The 21,882-nt window shown below is 46.3% G+C and overlaps 1 protein-coding gene across 3 annotated transcripts in view; it reads left to right on the top strand.

Moving 5' to 3' along the window:
• The window catches only part of NEO1 (neogenin 1), a 171,875-nt gene that overhangs the window by 78,142 nt on the left and 71,851 nt on the right, over positions 1 to 21,882 (top strand). For all 3 annotated transcript variants that reach the window (XM_063412962.1, XM_063412961.1, XM_063412960.1), the window contains exon 5: positions 5,793 to 5,929. In XM_063412962.1, the coding sequence (XP_063269032.1) occupies positions 5,793 to 5,929 (137 nt within the window). The remainder of the gene's footprint in view (positions 1 to 5,792; positions 5,930 to 21,882) is intronic.

The following is a 21,882-nucleotide window of genomic DNA, read 5'->3' as shown; positions in this document are numbered from 1 at the left end:
TTTACTTTTGTCATAATTGTGGTAATTAATACAAAATAGAATGTTTGCCTTTCAAATTGTATTCCTAAGGAGAACGTGGATAGGAGCAGGTATTTATAGGAAAATAGATTCATTTTAAGATAGGGAGTGGTGGGGTTTTGGTATTAAGTATTTGTTATAAGATCTGGAGAAAAGGGAAGGCAATTAAATTTGATGGATTATTTGTTGAAGACTGCAATAAGATTTATGTTAATGGATAAATATGAGTAAACTTGAGTGATGGCAGCCTTGGCAGTTGTTCAGACAGCCTGTAATGCAATATATTGTGAAATTAGTTGCTGTGATAAAATATTTTCCAAATTCATTAGTGTGTGAGAGAAGGAAGCTTTGGGTGTTGGGTGAGAAATGGAAGTTAACTCAGTGCTCCAGATTTCCATTGGAGCAAGATTTTTAGAGCTCCAAGGAATCCTTCTGAACTTGCTAACTTGAAGATTTTTAAAGGAATCGGATGGAGATTGCTGACTTCTTGGTTTTCTGTAAAGAATGCCACTAAAAGCTAAGAACCTTTCCCTTGAATTGGTTCACTGGTCCAGCTTGTAATCTTCATATTTTATATTTCATATTATATATTTCATATTTTACTGCCTGTAAAGGAAGGAGAAGACTAAACCCTGCTCTGGGTTGAGGTGTAGCTCCAGTTTAGAGCTCCAAAATGCCAAGGAAGGCTCCAGCCCCGTGTGTGACCCGTGGTGGAAGGGGTCCCTGGTGGGTCTGTACCTTGGCACGTGCACAGCCATGCACGGCTCAGCACTGGGAATATCCCCCTGCAATCCAGCTGGATTGGCTCCACGGGCTCTGAGCATCTCTGCCAGGAATGTGGAGAGTGCTGCGGGAAATGGAAGGAAGCAGGGAAGGCACTGGAGGATGAAGTTATTGGAATAAATCTTAGGCCTTTTATAGAAAACATCCTGGAGTAAAATCTCCTGTAGTGTCAGCGTTGCTTGGTACAGAAGGTTAGAGTGGAGGGGTTACATTCAGGCTGAGGAGCTGGCCAGGTTTGAGCCAACCTGGAGCCTTTCTTACCTAGTGAATATTTTTTATTTCAGCCTCCAGTCTGGCTGAGCATCCTGCTGTGTGAAGGGTCTGTCCTTCAGCAAGTGCAGGAGTCACTTTGTGCTTCCGACAATTCCTAACTTGGAGGGGGAAGTTCCATGGGGCTGCCCAGGTAGATTTGTCCCCAGAGCTTGGGACACAGGCACAGAGGAATGTCTGAAAGGCGATCTGCTCTGAAAACTTTGCAATGTGTGGATTTATACTGGGACATGTCTGTAGGAGAAGGAAAGAGGAGCGAATGCAGGTGCCACAGTTTCTGAAAAAGCTGCGGTGGATGAGCTGGGTCACCTGAAACAAAACCACTGAAAGGACTCGAGCAATAACATTTTAATGTCTGTAAATCCAGCAAGCTCTGCAGCAGGTTTGCGCTGTTCAGTTTAGCAAAATTTCATATAATTGAAGAACTCCTGCAGAAACGTGGCTGTCCAGGTAATAAATTCTTTCCTACACAGAGGGGATGACAGCCGAGGGCACTTGTGTTCATTTCTGCTCTGCTGGCTGTGCTCACACGCAGTCAGTGATTGTGTGATCACATCCACATCCCTAGTGCAGGGTTTCCCACAAATGTGGGATATTCCCGTTATCACACCTTCCTGTTGGCAGGGTTCTGAGTGATTGGTACACTTGCCCAGCTCAGGAAAGGTTAAGCATAGCAGAGTAATTATGGAGATTTTTCTGGTAGTAGATCCCACAAAATAATCTAATTTACTGTCTAATTTTATCTGCTGTACTTACTGAGACAGCAAATAGATTATAAGATGTTTGGGGAATAGTAATTTAAAAGAGAGAAGAAAAGTTCAAACCTCAGGGTATAACTGACAGTTTGACTACAGTAAATTAATAAAGGCTCACTATATTTTGTGATAATGAAACACAAAGAGCCTGTGAGTGAGGCATCCAGAGTAGTTCAGTAATTGTATGTTATGGGGTGCAAGTGAGGGCTGTATGGAATGCATATAAAAGGCTGGAATTTGATTTTCCTCTTCCCTGACATCTGAGTGATCAATCTTTGTTGTTTTTAATGACACTTCAAATTATGTTATCGCTTTTATATTAAGCTGATTCTTTGTCTCCAGTGTCTGAAATCCGATTGCTTCGCTCTTTTGTGCAAATGCTTCATTGTCCTTACAAAATTAAGATGTTTTGCTTTATTACAAAAGCAGCTTTCCTTTAAGCCCAGGATTTTTCCACAGCTGATTCATACAGAGGGAATCACCAAGGAGTCTGGCAGATTAATTGTTTTCTTCCATTAAACTTCCACTGAATCACCTATTGGGAAATTGCACTCAACTCTGGGTTTTCTGGAGGAAAATAATCAAAGGGAATATAAACATGGCACATACTGAGATGGCTGAACAGGAGAATTCCCATAAATATTCCAGTACTACAAGTAGTTTGTGAGATCCCCTAGGACAAACCAAAGTGACAAGGAGGAATAGTTTTTAATAGTTTTAGTAACATCTTAACTGCTGTCAGCGACTTTTCCAGAGCCTGGCGGTGGGAAAGGAGCATCCTGAGGCACGTGTTGCTTTCAGAGGGTAACAATGGAGATCCTGGAAAAGGCATTAATGTCCTCAGAATGTCACGGACGTGCTGATGGCCTTTGATCATTCCTGCAGGACGTGACAGTCGCGGTTTTGGGGCACAGCTCCTTCCCTTCTCCGTGTCCCTGGCAGAGCCAGCGCCCTGCTTTCATCCCAGCCCTCTGCACATGCCCTGCTGCAAGAACAAAAAGTCAAAGCAGCTCTTTTACATAATAAAAGAAGGTAGAAAATTTCATGGATGGATGTGTCAAGGTCCAGGCTTGTCTTACTCTGGTGTTTTTCTTTAGGCCTGGTTTTAGAGCCTGTCTGAAATGTCATTCCCACGCAAGCCTGGGACGTTTTTCCCAGCATTTGGGAAGCTCTTAATACAATTTTTCAGACTTGTATCTTCACTCAAATTCCCTGCACTTCTTCCAAGCCAGCTTTTCTGTAGTCCTGGTGTTTCTCATGGGAACAGTGTGGCTTTCCTTACAGAGACCTGGACAGGAACATCTCTCTGGATGCTTTTAACACTTAATGCCAGTTATGGGTTTGTTTGCTCTGCTTTGAAATGTATTAACCCGAAATTTGATCAGCACTTACAGTAGGATCATAAATCAGTATTTATCTGATAAATAATAGTGAGATGAGGCAAAAAGCTGTGTCCCAACAATTTACCTGTCCAAGCAGGTCAGGACTGGTCCTACTGATGTAATTCTGAGAAAATTTCAAATGGAGAAAGCCTCAAGGTTGATTTTTTTGTCCATTGGCCATTAAATAGAGACCAAAAAAAGCAATTGTTTTACTGTTCATATATTGACAGAATTCAATCCCTTCCTGCCCACAAGCCACAGCTTGAGAGTGCCAGGCAGGAAACCACCAGGTTCCCTTCCCTTTCCCCCAGACTCTTCCTTTTCCAGCAAATAAGAATGGCTGTGGGTCAACATCTGGGCACAACTTGTCCTGGCTTGGGGTTCTTGGCATCTTATTTGAAAGTTTATTTGGTATTTTATGTGGAAACTTGGAGTGTTGAAGGAACTTGGAAAAGCCGTGTACAAATTAGTATCAGGTGCAGGGCAGTGGTGGCTGCAGTGGGAGGAGGATGTGGCTGGAGGCTCAGGGTGCTGCACTGAGCATGCAGTGCTGCCTTTGTCTGCCCCATTTAGCAGCAAAAGCAGTTTGGAAGGACTGGGCTAGAAACCCTTCCCTGCCCTTTGCAAGTTAGAGGGGGAGGTTCTGTACAGACCCTTTGCCACCTGATGAATCTCTATTTCAAATTCCTTTTAACGTGTATCTTATTCTGAAGTATTTCATCTCTCAGGGATGGCTTACCTTTCCACAGAAATTCAATCCCTGTACATTGTATAATGTGCATTGCTGTCCTTGTGTTGTAAAGGCACAGTCTCTCCTGTTTTACTTCCCTCAGCTTTCCAAGCAGTCAGTCATTCCAGCTGGAACTGCAGAATGCCTTTTTTTTTAATTATGTGATTACAATACCTCATTTTTCTTCAGTTCTGGCTGCTCTTGACTAAATACCTTGGATCACATTTAATTAAGAACAAGTGAAGCTGCAAGTGCAGAAAGATGAGCTGCTACTGTGGAATTGATAGGGTTGAACTTAATTTTCAATGCGGGATGTGATGGTGTAATTATAAACTCCTCTGTGTCCCACACTGGGGTGGCATCCCTGGAATGACCGTGTCCCTGTCTGTGCAGGATGGGATGGGGTATCCCAGGGATCTGGGATGTGGCTGTGTCCATGGAATGACCGTGTCCCTGTGTGTGCAGGATGGGATGGGGTATCCCAGGGATCCAGGACATGGCTGAGGCTGTGTCTGTGGAATGACCGTGTCCCTGTGTGTGCAGGTCTGGGATGTGGCTGTGTCCCTGTGTGTGCAGGTCTGGGATGTGGCTGTGTCCATGGAGTGACCGTGTCCCTGTGTGTGCAGGTCTGGGATGTGGCTGTGTCCATGGAGTGACCGTGTCCCTGTGTGTGCAGGGGATGTGACCGTGTCCCTGTGTGTGCAGGTCTGGGATGTGGCTGAGGCCATGCAGTGACCGTGTCCCTGTGTGTGCAGGTCTGGGATGTGGCTGTGTCCATGCAGTGACCGTGTCCCTGTGTGTGCAGGCCCTCCAAGTGACAGTGTCCCTGTGTGTGCAGGTCTGGGATGTGGCTGTGTCCCTGTGTGTGCATGTCTGGGATGTGGCTGTGTCCCTGTGTGTGCAGGTCTGGGATGTGGCTGTGTCCCTGGAATGACCGTGTGTCCCTGTGTGTGCAGGTCTGGGATGTGGCTGTGTTCATGGAATGACCGTGTCCCTGTGTGTGCAGGTCTGGGATGTGGCTGTGTCCATGGAGTGACCGTGTGTCCCTGTGTGTGCAGGTCTGGGATGTGGCTGTGTCCCTGGAATGACCGTGTGTCCCTGTGTGTGCAGGTCTGGGATGTGGCTGTGTTCATGGAATGACCGTGTCCCTGTGTGTGCAGGTCTGGGATGTGGCTGTGTCCATGGAATGACCATGTCCCTGTGTGTGCAGGTCTGGGATGTGGCTGTGTCCCTGTGTGTGCAGGTCTGGGATGTGGCTGTGTCCCTGGAATGACCGTGTGTCCCTGTGTGTGCAGGTCTGGGATGTGGCTGTGTCCATGGAGTGACCGTGTCCCTGTGTGTGCAGGTGTGGGATGTGACCGTGTCCCTGTGTGTGCAGGTCTGGGATGTGGCTGTGTCCCTGGAATGACCGTGTGTCCCTGTGTGTGCAGGTCTGGGATGTGGCTGTGTCCATGGAGTGACCGTGTCCCTGTGTGTGCAGGTGTGGGATGTGACCGTGTCCCTGTGTGTGCAGGTCTGGGATGTGGCTGTGTCCCTGGAATGACCGTGTGTCCCTGTGTGTGCAGGTCTGGGATGTGGCTGTGTCCATGGAGTGACCGTGTCCCTGTGTGTGCAGGTCTGGGATGTGACCGTGTGTCCCTGTGTGTGCAGGTCTGGGATGTGACCGTGTGTCCCTGTGTGTGCAGGTCTGGGATGTGGCTGTGTCCCTGTGTGTGCAGGTCTGGGATGTGGCTGTGTCCATGCAGTGACCGTGTCCCTGTGTGTGCAGGTCTGGGATGTGACCGTGTGTCCCTGTGTGTGCAGGTCTGGGATGTGGCTGTGTCCATGGAGTGACCGTGTCCCCTGTGTGTGCAGGTCTGGGCGTTTCCAGCTGCTGCCCGGGGGTACCCTGCAGATCCGGGACGTGGCCGAGGCGGACGCCGGGACCTTCACCTGCATCGCCGAGAGCGGCAACGACACCCTGGAGGCGCAGGCAGAGCTGACGGTGCAAGGTGGGTCAGAGGGTTTGGTTTGCACAGAACAATTCTCCAGGTGAAGAAATGCCAGGTTTATTCTGTGATGTGTTCTGTGCCCTGTTAAAAACAGAGCCCGCTCCAGCACTGTGATAAATATTGTTACTCTGATTTATAATCCAAACTGCTTACAATTTCTGAAATAGCCAAATGAGCAATGTGCTTATATAATACAACCTGAGGGGGCTTAAAAGCTGCTCTGTCTGCTCCTATAATATTAAATATCATATAATTGTAGGAGGACCAAGGCCACAGTGTGGCTGATCCCATCTGAAAGTCAGCCTGTGGTACTGCAGCCTGGCTGTCTGTGGAAAGGACATCTCACATGCGTTTTTCCTAATCCTGAATTACGTTGTTGTTTTCAATGAGCTGTGAGAAGATAAAAGCAGAGATATTTGGTAATGCTGGTTTATTGTGTGTAACTGTTTCACTTACTCTTGCAAACTATTTTTACCAGAAAAAGCACTGAAATATTGATAATGTAGTTCTAAAAGCATCTTACTATACATAAAAAAGCAAATAAAGCAGGCTGGGTAAGCAAAGAAAATAGACTTGGTAAGGGGGAAAAATCATGTAAATTTTGCCTTCCTTACCTTTCTTACATTCCATGAGGAAATCTGTCTTTTTTATTGATTGGACCCTACTAGAGGTTTCCAGTTCTTTCTCTGGAGTTCGTGGCATATGCAGGGTCCTAATAAGAGCTTAACTGCCTTGGTTTGCTGTGGACAAAGTTGGTCTAAAAAGTGATTCTGAGGGGAGAAATTTATTCACTGAACATCCATAAATGGAGGGTTTTCTGACCAAAAGGAAGTGCTCAGACTCAATCTGATCATGCAGGAAACGCCGCATTTTTCTCACCTTGTATCTTGGCCAAAAGAATAAAGATTTGGTGCTCTGGCTTTGGAAATACCTCCGAGCTTGAGGCTTCAGAACACTTTCTGATGGCTTCAGACAGCTCACTGTGTGCTGTGTTTAATTCAGTTCCAGCCTCTCTATTTTACAGAATCGGTTTTGTGTTTCATGGGCAGTGACAGCAATTAATAACATTAATGACATGATGCAATTAAGCAGGTTGTGGATAGAGCTGAGAAGAGCCTTAGTGCAGGACATCCAGCCAGGTCACCTGGGGATGGAAGTGAACTGGAGACGACTCTTTTGCTCCTTATCTGAACCATTATAAAGGATTTCTTCATCTGGCTGTGAAGATTGAGAATGTGTTCTGCCAGACCTTCCGTGCTGATTTTTTGTTACTCACCTGGCACTGGAAGGAAGATCCTTTATGCTTGAATATTAAAATACATTAAAGATTCTATGAAGTGCATTTTGGATAGTGACATTTCTGATTTTGCTTCTTAGTTCTAATCTTCATTCTACTTTCCTTGAGAGGTTGCTGTAGGGAGTAATTGTGTTTCTGCATTACTGTAGTTTGGAGCAGGGTTGAATGGCTTGAATAACTGTTACCTGATCCTTGGATCACTTTCTTCTAGACCAAAGAAATTGTCATCTCTCCCCTCCTAATAACAGCATGATTTTGCTTCATATAAGTTCTTTCTGCCATTCTTGGAAATTAGTCTGGCAGCGTTTCAGACAAGAAGCCCATTTTTGGGTACTAACTGCCTTCTGTATTTTTCTGCAGCTCTCCTTGAAGCCCTTGTTTTTTCTGACAGGTTTCACTCTGTGGTGGGGGCTGTGCCCCAGCAGCCAATCCTTTTTCTTCCAATAACATTTTCCCATGGCAGTTTAGATGTGGAATTCTGTGCCAAGGGGGTGATGCCATTGCTTGGCAGTGTTAGGGCAGTGAAACTGGAGAGGTGTTCCTGTGGCTGCCTCTTGACTGAGATCTCCTGGCAGTGCCAGGTGTGGGCTGGCTGAAATTTGCAGAAACCACCTGCTTTATCCACCTGTAGGTTTGACTTGTGCCTGCACTCAGAGGAATGCTCTTAAAGGTCACTTTGCTCCATCACCAGCTCTTCTGTGCCCTCACAAGTGTCTGGTGTGGTGCTGCCCATGGGAATGCTCCATCCTTGGCAGTGGGGATGGAATTCCTGGCCACCCCCGGGGGCAGGGTGCCCTCACGTGTGTCACACTGAGGCTGTGCTCAGCTGGCAGGAAAACACCCGAGTTTTACTGTGGGCTTGATTCTGAACTTTACCCCTGGGCTGTTTTCTGGTTTTTTGGCACCATTTTTGGTTGGGTAAGTGGTACCTTCAGTGCAGTCACACAGATCCTGTTGGTGACACTTAAGGATATCACCAATTTCATGTAACTGGAAATAACTGAACACTTGTGTCATAAATAAAAGGTGCTAAAGGAGCTTTTTACTGCCCTAATGCTGAGTTTAAAAATGTTTGGGATTTGTTTCCCTACATACATCACAGAAGGACCGAATCAGGAAAATGACCTTTAACTTGACTAGAAAGGTGTTAAAGAGTCCAGAAGAATTCTGCACAAGTTTCTGTCCTCAGTCTCTTTGTCTGCATTGTGTATCTGGGAGGTGGAGTCAAGAAATTTCCTTACCTTTGGAAGGAGATTTTGGCTGCTCCATTCCTGAAGTGCCCAAGGCCAGGCTGGAAGGGCTTGGAGCCACCTGGGCTAGTGGAGGGTGTCCCTGCCCGTGGCAGGGGGTGAATGTGAGGACCTGCCAGGTCCCTCCCAGCCCAAACCATTCAGAGATTCTGTGTACCTGCATCTGGAGCTTTCATGGACACACTGGTCACACTCTGAACCTTGGTGCGTCTGAGGAGTGTTTTCAGTGGGACAGAACAGGGAATGTCCCAGGGAGAGGCCGAGAGTCCCAGCCCCTAAAGCTGCACATTGCAGAATCCTGTCCACAGCTGAGGCAGGGCCAAACACTGAATGAACAAAGCGTGTGTGCACCTTTGCACTCAGAATATCACAGAATACGGAGAAGAAACCTCATTTTTCCTTGGATGCAGGAGCTGGTGTCACCACAGTCCAGGCCAAGCAAGGGCAGGACACTTGCCATGGTGGAGGCAGAATTTGGTGCTGAAGAGTCACCTCTGTCTTGGCAGTGGTGACAGTGCTCTCCCCTCGCTGTGGCTGCTGCCACCAGGTTATTTACAACACCTCTAATGAATTGAGAGCACTGGAAAAATTTGTTTTGCTCTCCCCAGCCATGAAAGAATCTGTAGCATTTCCCTGAGATAAGAGTGGGAAGTGATGACAGCAGAGCTGGGGAAACAGGTAGTTACTGTATTTAATCTGCTCAGCCTGCAAGAGCCAGAGTGGCAGTTAAATACTGGGAAGGTCATAAGTTCAACCTTCATCTGGGCAATATTTCAAATTTATGGCAGTGCCCAGTGCCCTGGGGGTTTGTGCAGGGGCTGGGAGAGAGTGAGGTCACCACAGGGGCTTCCTGTGGCCTGCCTTGGTGCTGGGGTGGGGACCAGCAGCTTGGGGGCACTTTCTCTCTCTGTTGAAATATTTATTGCAGTTAATAATGAACCAGAAAATCATAAACCAAAGAAAAATTTCCATTTTCATCCTCCTATCAAATTGACATGGCAGGTCTGAAGCCTCTAAAATGAATAAATCCCTGTGTTTGTGGGAGAAGAGTGAGAGTTGCTCTTTGCTGTTGTTTGTTATTGCTTTTCAGTGAATTTTGGAATAGGAGAAAGACAACTTCTGACTTGTCTAGGACAGCATTCCGTGGCTGGTAGTGTATCTTAAGTATTGTGCATTAAATGTCTCACTGTGTTAATGTAACCAACTTTAAAAATAAAACAAGAGGAGCTTCTTTTAGGGTATCTGTAATGAGAAATCAGAGATTGCATGTGGCAATTGGCTGATCACGGCCTCGTTCGTGCTGCCAGAGCAAACTGTGTGGAAAAAACCAAATGCTGAAGTGTTTTGATGGAATTGTCCACTCTGTGCTGTAGAAGGAAGTGCTGGGAATATTTTCAGTCGAGCTGACAGCAGTGGCTTACAGCAGTGGCAGAGCCTTATTCCAGCAGGAATTAGGTATTTTGGGGTGTCAGGGAACAGTGATTTCTGTGCTCTGGAGGCATTGGCAGCATTGCCTCACCTTGATTTCCCTGTTACCTTTGCTTTTGCTGCGATGGGGTCTCTAGTACTTTGATTACTCATGGAAGGTAATTATTTAAAATTTTTAATTGAAGATTTTGGCTTAAAAACTAGTTGTGATTATACATCTCTTAACATATGACTTGCTATTAAAATAAAATGAGAAATATGCCAGGGTGTGTGAGGCAAGTCAAGACTTTCTTTAAAACAAAAGCAGGGCAGCTGCAGAAGGAAGAGCCTGAACGTGAAGAACCCTGGGCTTGTTTTCCAGGGTTCTCTGGGGCAGCTGCTTTGATAAAAGCTGATGCCATCCTGCCCCAGAAATTGTAGCTGTTTGCAAAGCACATTAAGTCCTGCAGCAGCAGAGTAATATGTCTGGGTAACTCTTATTTTTGCATTAAGCTTTCATTATTATTGGAAACAATTCCAGGGAAGAAATTTGAACCATCACTGAAAATTGCTCAGACCTTTCTCATCCCTTCTAGATGATCTTCATCGATTCCCCCCTCTAATTAAGCTCAGTGCTGTATTTGATAATGGGCTGCCCCTCAATTAGAGATTCAGGAGATGCTGCATGAACCTCAAGCTGTCAAAGCCTCATGTGAGGGACAAAATGTCCTTTATGGGGGTCTCGGAATGTGCTGCTTGGGGAAGCTCTTGGAAGTAAAAACGACACCTTGGCTTCACAGGAGTTATTTCTTGCCCTGAAAATGTGATGAGTAATTAATGCCCTTTTTTCTGTAGTGATGCAAACGGGGGCAGTGAGTCCAGGAGTCTGCTGTGGGGAAGGTGGGGGAGCTGAGCTCTCTGGAATTCGGGTCTCTACCACTGCACTTCACTGTTTGTCTGAAAAGGCTTTCTGAAGGTCCTCACTGTTGCTCCTTAGGGTAGTTTAATGTGAATGGAGTTCACAGTTCACTTGTGAATTCAACTAACTGGGAATTTTTGCCTCTCACACAAGGCAAGAGTTTCTGGTGGAAAAATTACAAACAGATATTCAGGCACCTGGGAGAGGAAGGACAGGGGAAGGTTATTTTAAGGCTTCATCACTTGTTCAGATTGTACCTGGACCCCAGAAAAGCCCATCTTAAGGAGAGATGTGATTTTAATACTAAAGGTAAACTTCCCCCAAATGTTCTTTGCATCATGGAAAAGTCCCACTCTTATGTTCCAGACTGTGATCTGGTTTGTGTTCCACAGGGCCTGGGCTCAGCAGAACCTCTGCTTTCCCTGCTCAATGTCTAAATCTTGTTCTGTAGCTGGACTGTTGTAAGTTTGTTGTTTTTTGGTCTGTCTTGACGTTTTTCTAAGCCCAGTAGGAACATTTGTCCAGCCTTGACACGTGGACGAGATCTTGCCGTGGCTCTCAATGGGGGCACCAAGGTTTGTTTTCTTCAGCTGTATTTCCAAAGTCAGCAATGAGCTTTGCTGGAATTTAAAGGAGGATTCTCTGGTAGCAGTGCAGATGTTCAGCATTCCCTGGCGGTGTCACAGAGCAGTGAAATGTGCTGTAGAAGCTCAGGGAGCCCTGCCAGGCCATGAGCTCTGCCTTGCTGCCGTGCTCCAGGAGGGCAGGCGCTCTGCAGCTCAGGGCTGGGGGGGTTTGGGGACCTTTTGTGGGGTCAGGGCTGAGCAGGGGCAGCTGCTGTGAGTGCCCTGTGCTCAGTGGGGTCCCTGGGGCCAGGAGAAGGCTGGGATTGTCCTGGGATTGTCCTGGGATGCTCCTGGGATGCTCCTGGTGCTGAGGACAGGGATCACATCTCGTATGGACCATCCCCAGGACATGGGGTGTGCAGACCCCAGATGATCCCACTGCAGGGGAGGCTTTTTCTCTTACCAGGTCTCTTTTCCAAAGACCTGACAACCTTTAATCATGAGGTTCTTGTACATGAAACATCTGGAATTCCCTGGACAGTCTGATTATATTTGGAGAAGTTGTCTTTGTGTTACAGAGGTGCTGCAGAGCTTTCAAATGGAAAATCATACATACATCATACATTTTTTAAAAAAAACAGTTACAAAACAGCCCCCAAATGGGCAGGGGCTCATGAGGACAGGGATGAGATCCTTTGGTGGGTGTCCATAATGGAATGGCACGTGGATTTGGGAGGTAAGATCCAGAGCTGCACGTGCCAGGAAGATGAGGTACATGTGGAATTTAAAAGAACTCTTTGTGAGATATATATATTTATTAAAAACCATTAAGAAAGACAAAACCAAGTGATCAGTAACCCATAGAATTCACACAAATGGTTTTCCTTGTAAATGTTCTTGAGGAGTCCTTGGGGATAGTGAAAATATTGCTAAATTAAGCAGCAGTGTCTTAAATATCTGCAGTGTCGAAACTGATATTGAACTGAGGGAATTGTAAAGGCTGGCTTCTCTTTCGGCCAGAGTTTCTAATAAATGAGGATCATATTCACAGGGTTTGAACCAGCTGCTGCTTTAGGGACAGAAACCCTTTTCCCCCAAAAATGCCTTTTAAACAGTAAGCTGAGGCTGTGCCTTTGGCCTAGACAGAAAATGCAGAGTTTTACCCAAGGTTCCTATTTAGGAGTGGGGTTTTTTTTTGGTCTCCAAAGTAAAAAAGCGCTTTTTAGTGTGGGGCAGGCTTTGGCCAGTGCAGGATTTACTCTTTTTGCAGTGTGTTTTTATACAATGCTGTAGGGAAGGAAAGCCCAGCTGGCTCGTGGTCCCAAGTGTCCTGGATGCCTGTAAGGATTCAGGGATACAGTAGATGTCTGCACTAGAGATAAGCTATAGGGGTTTTAATACTGCTTTTATTCCCAGCTAAAGGAGATGACAGAATTTCAATTGCAAACTAAAAGCTGAAAGGCTCAGTAGTAATTTTTAAGTTGCACATGCCAAAGACTTCCAAGAAATGTGAATGTGTGAACTAAGCAGCTCATTAAAATGCCTTTTGCCTCTAAGTGAGACTCTTTTTATAGGAGTTGTGCCCTAAATGGCGAGTACTTTTCTCTGTGCATCAAGGTCATCCTTCCATTTTAATTGATTGAATCAAGCTCCAAGTTTAATTTTTGAATTTATGGGATTTAATTTTTTTTTCCATTTCAGCAGAAACTTTTGCCCTGTTTTCACACCACCAAATTTCGTGATGAAAACTGAGGGTGATGTTAAAGTGGAAATGCTGAGGAACACCACACATCAATCAGTGTTGAGAGAGCCCATACCATAAAGTGAACATAGACTTTCTTTCAAGTTAAATTTTTATGATGGTTAAGCTGACTCTCATCCAGCAGATAATTGATTCCTCTAATGGGAGCCAGATTATTGCCATTACTGGATGTCTCATTATCCAAACTCTAGTCCTTGGCAGGGAAGTTTCTCCCAAAGTTGCAGAGATGAAACAATCCAGTAATTTGTGGCAAGGAGGAGGGCTCTTATCTGTGGTGGCTGATTCCCTACGCAGTCTTGCAGTTAATTAGTTTGTCTTCGTGAGGAGAATAATTTAAAGGAAAACCACGGTGGAGTTTGGGTTCCTGGAGTAAACAGGGTTTGGTTGTGATGCCAGTGGAAGTTGAACACTTGCAGGGTTCTGGAGGAGATGGGAAGCCTTGGAGGCAGGTGTGAGCTGCCTATAAAGGTGTCCTGTGCTCCTCGGGGTGCAGGCCTGGAGGGAAGTGGGAGCAGGATCCAAGACACTCACAGGAGGAAACCAGGCTCAAAGTGGTTAATGAAGGGCAGAACATTATTTTTATTTATCGAATATTTTTCTAACCAGTCCTGAATTCTGGCAGCTCTGCAGTCTTGTTTGTTTTCAGGTGCTGACTCAAAGGTTGCATCTATAACCTCTCTTTTTCACATCCTTAGGAGCTTAAATGTAGTCTCAATATACCATGAAGCAAAGCACTTTGTAGGTGAGGGGATAAATTGCTGCTCTGTGGTACCTCAAAGCACGCTGTGCTCTGCAAGTGCCACTCCCCAGGTTGTGTGTCTGTCACATCAGATGTTTTTAGCTCTGGTAAAGCACTGGTTCTGAGAACACAATTGGAATAAAAAGGAGGTTTGTGCTCATCCTGAGTTACAGCGCTTGGAAGGCTCCCTGAACCTCCCCATCTCTGACAGGGTCACACACTGAGTGTAGGATTGCTCAGGATTTCTCTCTGTACTGCCTGCAGTGGGTGTAGCCATGCAAGTTGCAAAACCTTCCCAAAAAGTGCTGCTTGTCTGTCCAGAGCTGGATCAGCAAGCACAAGTCCCTTAGGCAGGACAAGGTGTATTTTCCATAATAATGTGGAATGGGACTTGAAGGAGATGCAGCACCTTTGGCAGCCTTGGGAAGTAATTCTGCTTCGTGTTCTCAATGAGCTCTGTAGAGTTTTGGAGTTCCAACCTCAAATTATTGCTCATTGTTTATCCTGATGGAATAACCCCCATGAAAGAGCCTGGAACCACAGGGCAGTCAGTGCCACCTCGGTGTCACCTCAGTGCCACCTCAGTGCCCAGCAGGGTGATGGGGCAGATCCTCTGGAGACTGCAGGAAGGCACAAAGGGCAGTGAGGAGGTGGGTGAGGGAAGAGCAGTGGAATCACCTCCCTGTGCTTGTGCAGAGCATCAGAGCCTGTCCTGGGTGACCCCAGTCTCTGCAGAGCCGTGGATTTGGTGGGTTCGGTGGGTTCGGTGGATGTGGTGGATGTGGTGGGTTCGGTGGATGTGGTGGGTTGGGTGGATGTGGTGGGTTGGGTGGATATGGTGGGTTCGGTGGATTCGGTGGATGTGGTGGATGTGGTGGATGTGGTGGGTTCGGTGGATGTGGTGGATGTGGTGGGTTCGGTGGATGTGGTGGGTTGGGTGGATGTGGTGGGTTGGGTGGATATGGTGGGTTCGGTGGATTCGGTGGATGTGGTGGATGTGGTGGATGTGGTGGATTCGGTGGATGTGGTGGGTTCGGTGGATGTGGTGGATTCGGTGGATGTGGTGGATGTGGTGGGTTCGGTGGATTCAGTGGTTTTGGTGGATTTGGTGGATTCAGTGGTTTGGTGGATTTGGTGGATTCAGTGGTTTTGGTGGATGTGGTGGGTTCGGTGGATTCAGTGGTTTTGGTGGATTTGGTGGATTCAGTGGTTTGGTGGATTTGGTGGATTCAGTGGTTTTGGTGGATTTGGTGGGTTTGGTGGATTTGGTGGTTTTGGTGGATTCGGTGGGTTCGGTGGGTTCGGTGGATTCAGTGGTTTTGGTGGGTTCGGTGGTTTTGGTGGATGTGGTGGGTTTGGTGGGTTTGGTGGGTTTGGGGGTTTGGTGGGTTCGGTGGATTCAGTGGTTTTGGTGGTTTTGGTGGTTTTGGTGGATTCGGTGGATGTGCTGCTGGGTGAGTGAGGAATTGTGGCCAGCACTTCCCTGTGAGGGTGGTGAGGCACAGGGTGCCCGGGAAGCTGTGGCAGTGCCCAAGGCCGGGCTGGGCAGGGCTCAGAGGGGTTGGCACTGCCCCTTCCCCACCACGCCGTGGTTCTGGCAGGGATAGAGCTCAGGGGGGCTTTGTGCACAGGGAAGAACCAAACAGGCTGAAGCAGAACTTAAAATACGTCACTTTTCTGTACTGAAAGTCTCTTTTGAGGTGAGTTTATTGTAGCTTACGGCTCTGAGAGCTGAGTCAGGGCTGCAGAACAAACATTTCACTAAATTCTAATGATTTACTATAAGCTGCGTGTCACACTTTGGGGAGAATCTTTAAAATATAATTTTGCCTTTCCTTTCCCCTTTGGGCAAATAATTTTTCTTCAGCTTTCCCAGTACATGTATAATTAATAACTTTGTTTACTGACAATGTCAACACTAACACAGCTCTGATTTATAGTGTTTATCTTTTGCCTGTTTCCTGTAGCACATCCTAAGATGCCACATAGAGCAGAAACTGTATTTTAGGAAAGTGCTTCCAGTGGGAAGATAGTAGAAAAATAAGAGTTTGTGACCATCATCCTGTAACATTCTCTTGACTGCAGAAGAAACCATAAGGCTCAAATCATTGTGCCTTAAATAATTAGTTGAAATTTTGCTTTGCCCTCTGGGAATTTGAGTGGAGTAGGAAAGGAGGAGAACCACTGGAGGCTTTGTGGGGCTGTGGAGGAGGTTGAGCTCTGTCAGCTCAGGTTTCTGGAGCAGCTGTGGGCTCTGTCCTTGGCACTGGCTGTGCTTTTCTCCCAGCCACGCACTCAATCTGCACGGTGCACGCTTCTTGCTCTGCTAATTTGCTTAAACGATCATTAGTGTGATTAACCATTAGGGGAGTGATTGCAGAGCTGCTGATCTCCCTGCTGCTGCTTGGATTGCAGCTGGAGCGGTCCAGGCACACACCGGAGGATTGGGAAGCGTGGGTTTCCACAATTAACCTGTTAAGGTGTGGAAAATCCCCCTGGGTGTGAGCAAGTGCTGGGACATGAGGGAAAAGCTTTTCTGGAGCCTCTGCAGGGTGTCTGTGGCTGCTGGTGCTGTTAGCAGAGCCCTGCGTCATCACATCAGCCACAGAAATGTTAAACCAGGATTTGAGTACTGGGTAAAGGATTGTGGGTTCAATGTTAGGCTGGTTCTCTTGGAGAACTGGAACTTGGCTTCTGTAGTTTCACATGGGATTGTAATTGTTAATTGCTGTTTTCCAAGGAAAAGAGAAAATTCTTTGAAGTGCAGGGAAATGTTGCGGATTAAAGGGAATATTTGAGTTCTGGGTGTGGCCCTTGGGGCTGTGGTTGGGATCTGGCAGTGGTGGGTCCATGGAACTCCTTTCCAACCTCAAGGATTCTTTGGTTGGCCTGGAGCAGCTCAGATGGGTAAAACATCGTTTGGAAGAGCTTCTTTCCCTTGTAGGGATCCATTGTTGCACCACCTCGCCAAAATACTGTTCTAAGAGGGTCTTTGAGAATTATTGACCAGTGTTTTTATAGTGAGGCTCCTTTGCCACTGTTAAAGTGGTCACTGTTTACTTTACTAATTTAAAATTGAGTACTGGAGGCTCTTAGAACTTCCTAATCTCTTAACTGTTGCTAATTTGTAGTTTAAATTTGTGAATGCTCTGCAGACTGTTTCTCTTTGAAAGAAAAATTCTTTTTTAGAATATCACAAACTTTAAATATTAAAAACTTCCTTGGATTTGAGGTGTGCACCTGATCCATAATACCTGTCTCAATTTCTTTACCTTGAGGACCCCAAATCACTGGATTTTATTTATGAAAAAAGGGCGTTACTGGGTCTGTGCTTTCCTGGATTGCCATTCTGAATTCCTGCTGCTGTCACTGGCCTCGTGTGTTGGGCCAGGTTTCAGCAGAAGAGATTGTAAAGGCAAATTTGTACCTCTGTGGGAAGAAACAGCCCCAGATTCCTCCTGCAGTAATCCTGGAAAGCTGAAAGATTAATTAGAAGATTTTTGTGCAGCTAATGGCACAGTTTACAAATACTGCTCCAAGTTTATTTTGTATCTTTCAGTGGTTAGAATTAATTTAAAAATTAAACAAAGTAACAGGGAAATGAGAATCTCTTTAGGTAGAGCAGCCAAGAGCTGCTGTTGGATGGTGGCACCAGGCAGGGCGTGGCAGCTCTGGGACAGGGATGCTGCAGGATCCTGTCCTGGCAATGTCCACAGATGGCTGAGGGGGTTTAAGTAAAGGGTGAGAACAGTTTTTATTTCCCCTGAGTAATATCTCGCTCTCCAGGCAGATTGGGGTTTCCTCAGTGGTTTCTCTATTATTTATCAATCCCCCATAGATTTCTTTATTCCATTTTCCTCTCCCACTCCTCCATGTGAACATCTTATATCCCCCTCATCCCATGGCTCTGAGAAGAACAGAACCTTTTTTTTTCTTTATTTTCTGCCAATCTGTTAAATTTATTTATTTTTTTCTTTTCCCAGCTTTCATGGGAAAGGCTCAGCTAGTCCACCCTTATTCCCTCACTACACCAGGCATGTTTATCTGGGCCTTTGTTGAGTCCTTTGAGTTGTTTCTTTTCAGGCTGCAGAGTCTTGTTTGCTTGTTCCTTACACGGAAGCTATTATTGAAGTAGGTTGTAATTAAGGTTATTTTTGGGATTTGTAAATTAGAAGGGACTTTGATGTGAAGATGGGCCTGCATTCACTGAGCTGGAAAGGAATTGGAATTGATGTGTAAAGCCAGCCTGCAGAATTTGTGTCATTACAAGACAAAAACATGGAAAAGCAGTAACTCTATATTTTCTTTTGAACTTGATCAGGAAAAAGCTATTTTTTCTGGTGCCAGGATGTGCCTGGATCTGGCAGCAGCTATTGGTGAACATCAGAGGGGCTTAGTCGATCCCATAAATTATCATTACTGTTCCCAGCCCTAGTTTGTCTTTTCCCCAGATGATCTGAGGCAATCTGTATTCAGTGAACAAACAGCTTAATATTTGAGCTGATCTTAAAATGTGTGTCCTTGCTGGCCTTTGCATCTCCTCAGTCTGCAGCACACAAATGAACCCCCCCACTGTGAGGGCTGCACTGGGAAATATTCAAAGATATGGCATGGCAAGGCTTGCTGCCTTTAATTTGTCACATCCTCTTTCCCCTTCTTATGGGATGCAGTTTGGAAATTCTTAAATACCTGTTCTCCTGCTGTTTCTCCCTGGGATCTCACTGCCTTGTGCACTGCACAAACTTCACATTGCTACTTCATCGAGAAAATATTCAATATTTGATATTTTTCCTTATGCAGGGGATAGTCCCATGATTTATTTATCATGCTCGGTTCAAATCCATATTTATTCCTGTTTTGGTATTCAGCTGCATGGCACCTGAATCATTCATAACCACTAATGAATGTATTTTTGCTCTCTGCTGAAATGAAGTGGCATTGAATCCATTTCAAAAATTGACTGGGACACAGAGAAATTAAGAGGAAATGTATCCAGCTGTTTTAGTGCCCAGTGTGAGGCACTTCAGCATTGATTTTGCAGAGTATGCATCCCATAATCTGTCCCTTCAGAGCTGTGACTGCCCTGCAGAAGGGGCACAGTCACCTCTTAAATACTGAATTTGCTCCAGAAACATCCCCCCAGTCCCAGCAGAGAGGCAGGGCTGGGGAGGGCACCTGGAATTCCAGGCACTGTCAGGTCCTGGACCATTCATTCCCTCCTCGTGGTGCCTTTGGCAGCCTGCAGTCCTTCTCTGCTTTCCAGGCATCTCCCTGTCCTCTCTGACACATCAACAGTCTCATTGTTAGTGTTTTTTACTCTTTGCATCTCAAAATGATTTGAAATACTGTAAACTTAGCATTTGAGTTTTTTGAAAGACTCCAGGAAGAAAATAACAGTGGAAAATGTGCCATATTTGCAATTTGTCCACTTCTTACCAAGGTGTTTGGGTGTCATTCCTGGTGGAGGGCCCCACATCCATTGTGTATATCCATATTTATCCAGAATAAACACCCCGAAATCCTGAAGTAAACTTTACTGTTCACAGTGATTGCAGCAGTGCTGCAGATCCTTCCACCAAACAGTCCCAGGGTAGGTGGAGGATTTGTTTGGAGGGGCAGGAGGGATCTAAACACCCACGAGAGGCAGCGTGGTGGGAACTGGGATTGAGGGTTTTGCCTGGAAATAGCTGGAAATGGGAAACAAGGCCCCAAAGGCTCTGGGCCTTGTTGTGCTCAGGGCTGTCTGAGGCCTCTTCTCCAGCTCGGCTTTGTGTGCAAAATGAGGGCTCTGGAATTCAATAAAAATTTCATTGCCTTTGGCGCTGCTGTAAGAAGTTTAAATTTTGATGAGCGTTCTTGTTATTCAGATGTTTCCATGGTACTTGGAGTAGATTCAGGGTCAAACAGGCGAGATTTCTCCTAGAAGGGCTGGAGAAGGAGAGCTTAGTAAAACAGAGAAATAATGAATGTAATGCTTTTACATTATTGATATCTAGATTAAGGTTTTTACTTCTAAAAATCACTGGAGAAGTTGCTTGGAAGGCTCACTTTGAATGATAATCAGTAATACCCTGTGATAAGCATCAAGGGAGCTCTGCTTTAGTTTATTACAGCTGATAAGCTTTTCCATGTCATCTGGTTCTCATTTCCATACAGAAATCTCTTTTGTCATCTGTTCTTTGTGTGAGTTCCTCCTTAATTGAGGCGTTCACCCCGAGAGCAGCAGGTCAATCCCAGCCCGTGCCTGTGCAGGGTTCTGGAGATGTCCTCCCACAGAGGGTGGGCTCAGTGGGAACAAGAAAGAAATGAATCTTCGGGGTCTTTGGGCATGGAGGGGTTTTACTGGGAGCACTGGAGGGAGGTGACAGGTGCAGCAGGTATTGAGGCCAAAACCCTCCCATGGAAGGAGACAGGAATCTGTAAAATTGTCCATCTTCATCCACAGGTGGTTTGAGTTTTCACTTGTGTGTGAAACAAAACATCCCAATTTAGGTTAGCGCAGGACAGACACTCACTGGTGGGGCCAGGTACTCTTGAGACAGACTCACAGAACAGCTGGGATGGGAAGGGAACCCTGGAGACCCTGCAGCCCATTCAGGATCATCCAGGTGGGTTTGGGATGTCTCCAGACAGGGAGACTCCACACCCTCCTGGGCAGCTGTTCCAGTGCTCTGCCACCCTCATGGAAAGCAGTTCTTCCTCACAGTGAGGGGGAATTTGTGATTTGATTTTTATGCCCATTGCTCCTTGTCCTGTTGCTGAAGGCCCCTGAGAAGTGCTATGGAAGCAGCTTTGCACTGGTCTTGGACAGAGGTCAGTGTTTCACCCCTGCAGGGAATAGCTGAGGGAGCTCTGGCACATCTTCCCCTGAGCTCAGATGGGTGGGGATCCCATCATACAGCCCTGATCTGTGGGCTGGAGCAGCACTCCCTCATCCTGAGACACACAGCAATTCCTGCTGCTGTTCCTGCACCTCCAGCACTCCCTGAGACACACAGCAATTCCTGCACCTCCAGCACTCCCTGAGACACAGCAATTCCTGCACCTCCAGCACTCCCTGAGACACAGCAATTCCTGCACCTCCAACACTCCCTGAGACACAGCAATTCCTGCTGCTGCTCCTGCACCTCTGTGGGGCCCGGGTGTGTTTGTCCCCAGGAGCAGCCCTTCCATGGCACTGCAGCCACAGGGTGTGTGTGTCTGTGTGTGTGTGGGCACAGGGTGTGTGTGTGTGTCTGTGTGGGCACAGAGGTTCTGCAGCCACAGGGTGTGTGTATGTGTGTGTGTCTGTGTGTGCACAGGGTGTGTGTGTGTGCATGCACAGAGGTTCTCCAGCCACAGGATGTGTGTGTGTGTGTGTGTGTGCACAGGGTGTGTGTGTGTCTGTGTGTGCACAGGGGGTGTGTGTGTGTGTGTCTGTGTGTGCACAGAGGTTCTCCAGTTCACTCCCTCCCTCTGTTCTGGTGGAGCTCAGCACTGTCGTGTCACTGAGGGTCCATCCCTGCCCAAACATCAACACTCAAACCCCACACCAGAGGGAATGGCCTCGGAGTCACGGAAAACACGGAGGACCCAAGCTCAACCCCAAAATTTAGCATGGTATTGAGGCTGTAAATGATGGCCATTCCAGGCTGGTGACATCCATCATCTCATCATCAGCAGTTAGCTTTGTAGAGGGAGATCTGTGTATTAGAAGTTAACTAAAAATAAAATAGTTTGAGGAAGGTTCCTGAAAACACACAGCAAAGGCACAGCCAGAAAGATTAAACAAATACTGGGCATGTGGCATTTGTATTCACAGTGAGCACCCAACACCAGTGAAAAGTTACCCTGGAAAGAGAAAAACCCACCTCTAAACCTCCTCAGAGATCTCCTAAGGACAAGGGAAAGCAATTATTATTCTCCTGTTTATTTGCAAGTAAATTAATACAAAACTTTCAATCATTTGCTAATAACACAGAAATCTTGTGATAGTTTTTTCCAAGCCTGTCAGAGCTGGGACATCTGCCAGGG

This window comes from Prinia subflava, chromosome 15 (genome assembly GCF_021018805.1).
Source record: "Prinia subflava isolate CZ2003 ecotype Zambia chromosome 15, Cam_Psub_1.2, whole genome shotgun sequence".
In the NCBI taxonomy this organism is placed as follows: Eukaryota; Metazoa; Chordata; class Aves; order Passeriformes; family Cisticolidae; genus Prinia; species Prinia subflava.
This window is presented reverse-complemented; position numbering and strand designations above follow the sequence as displayed.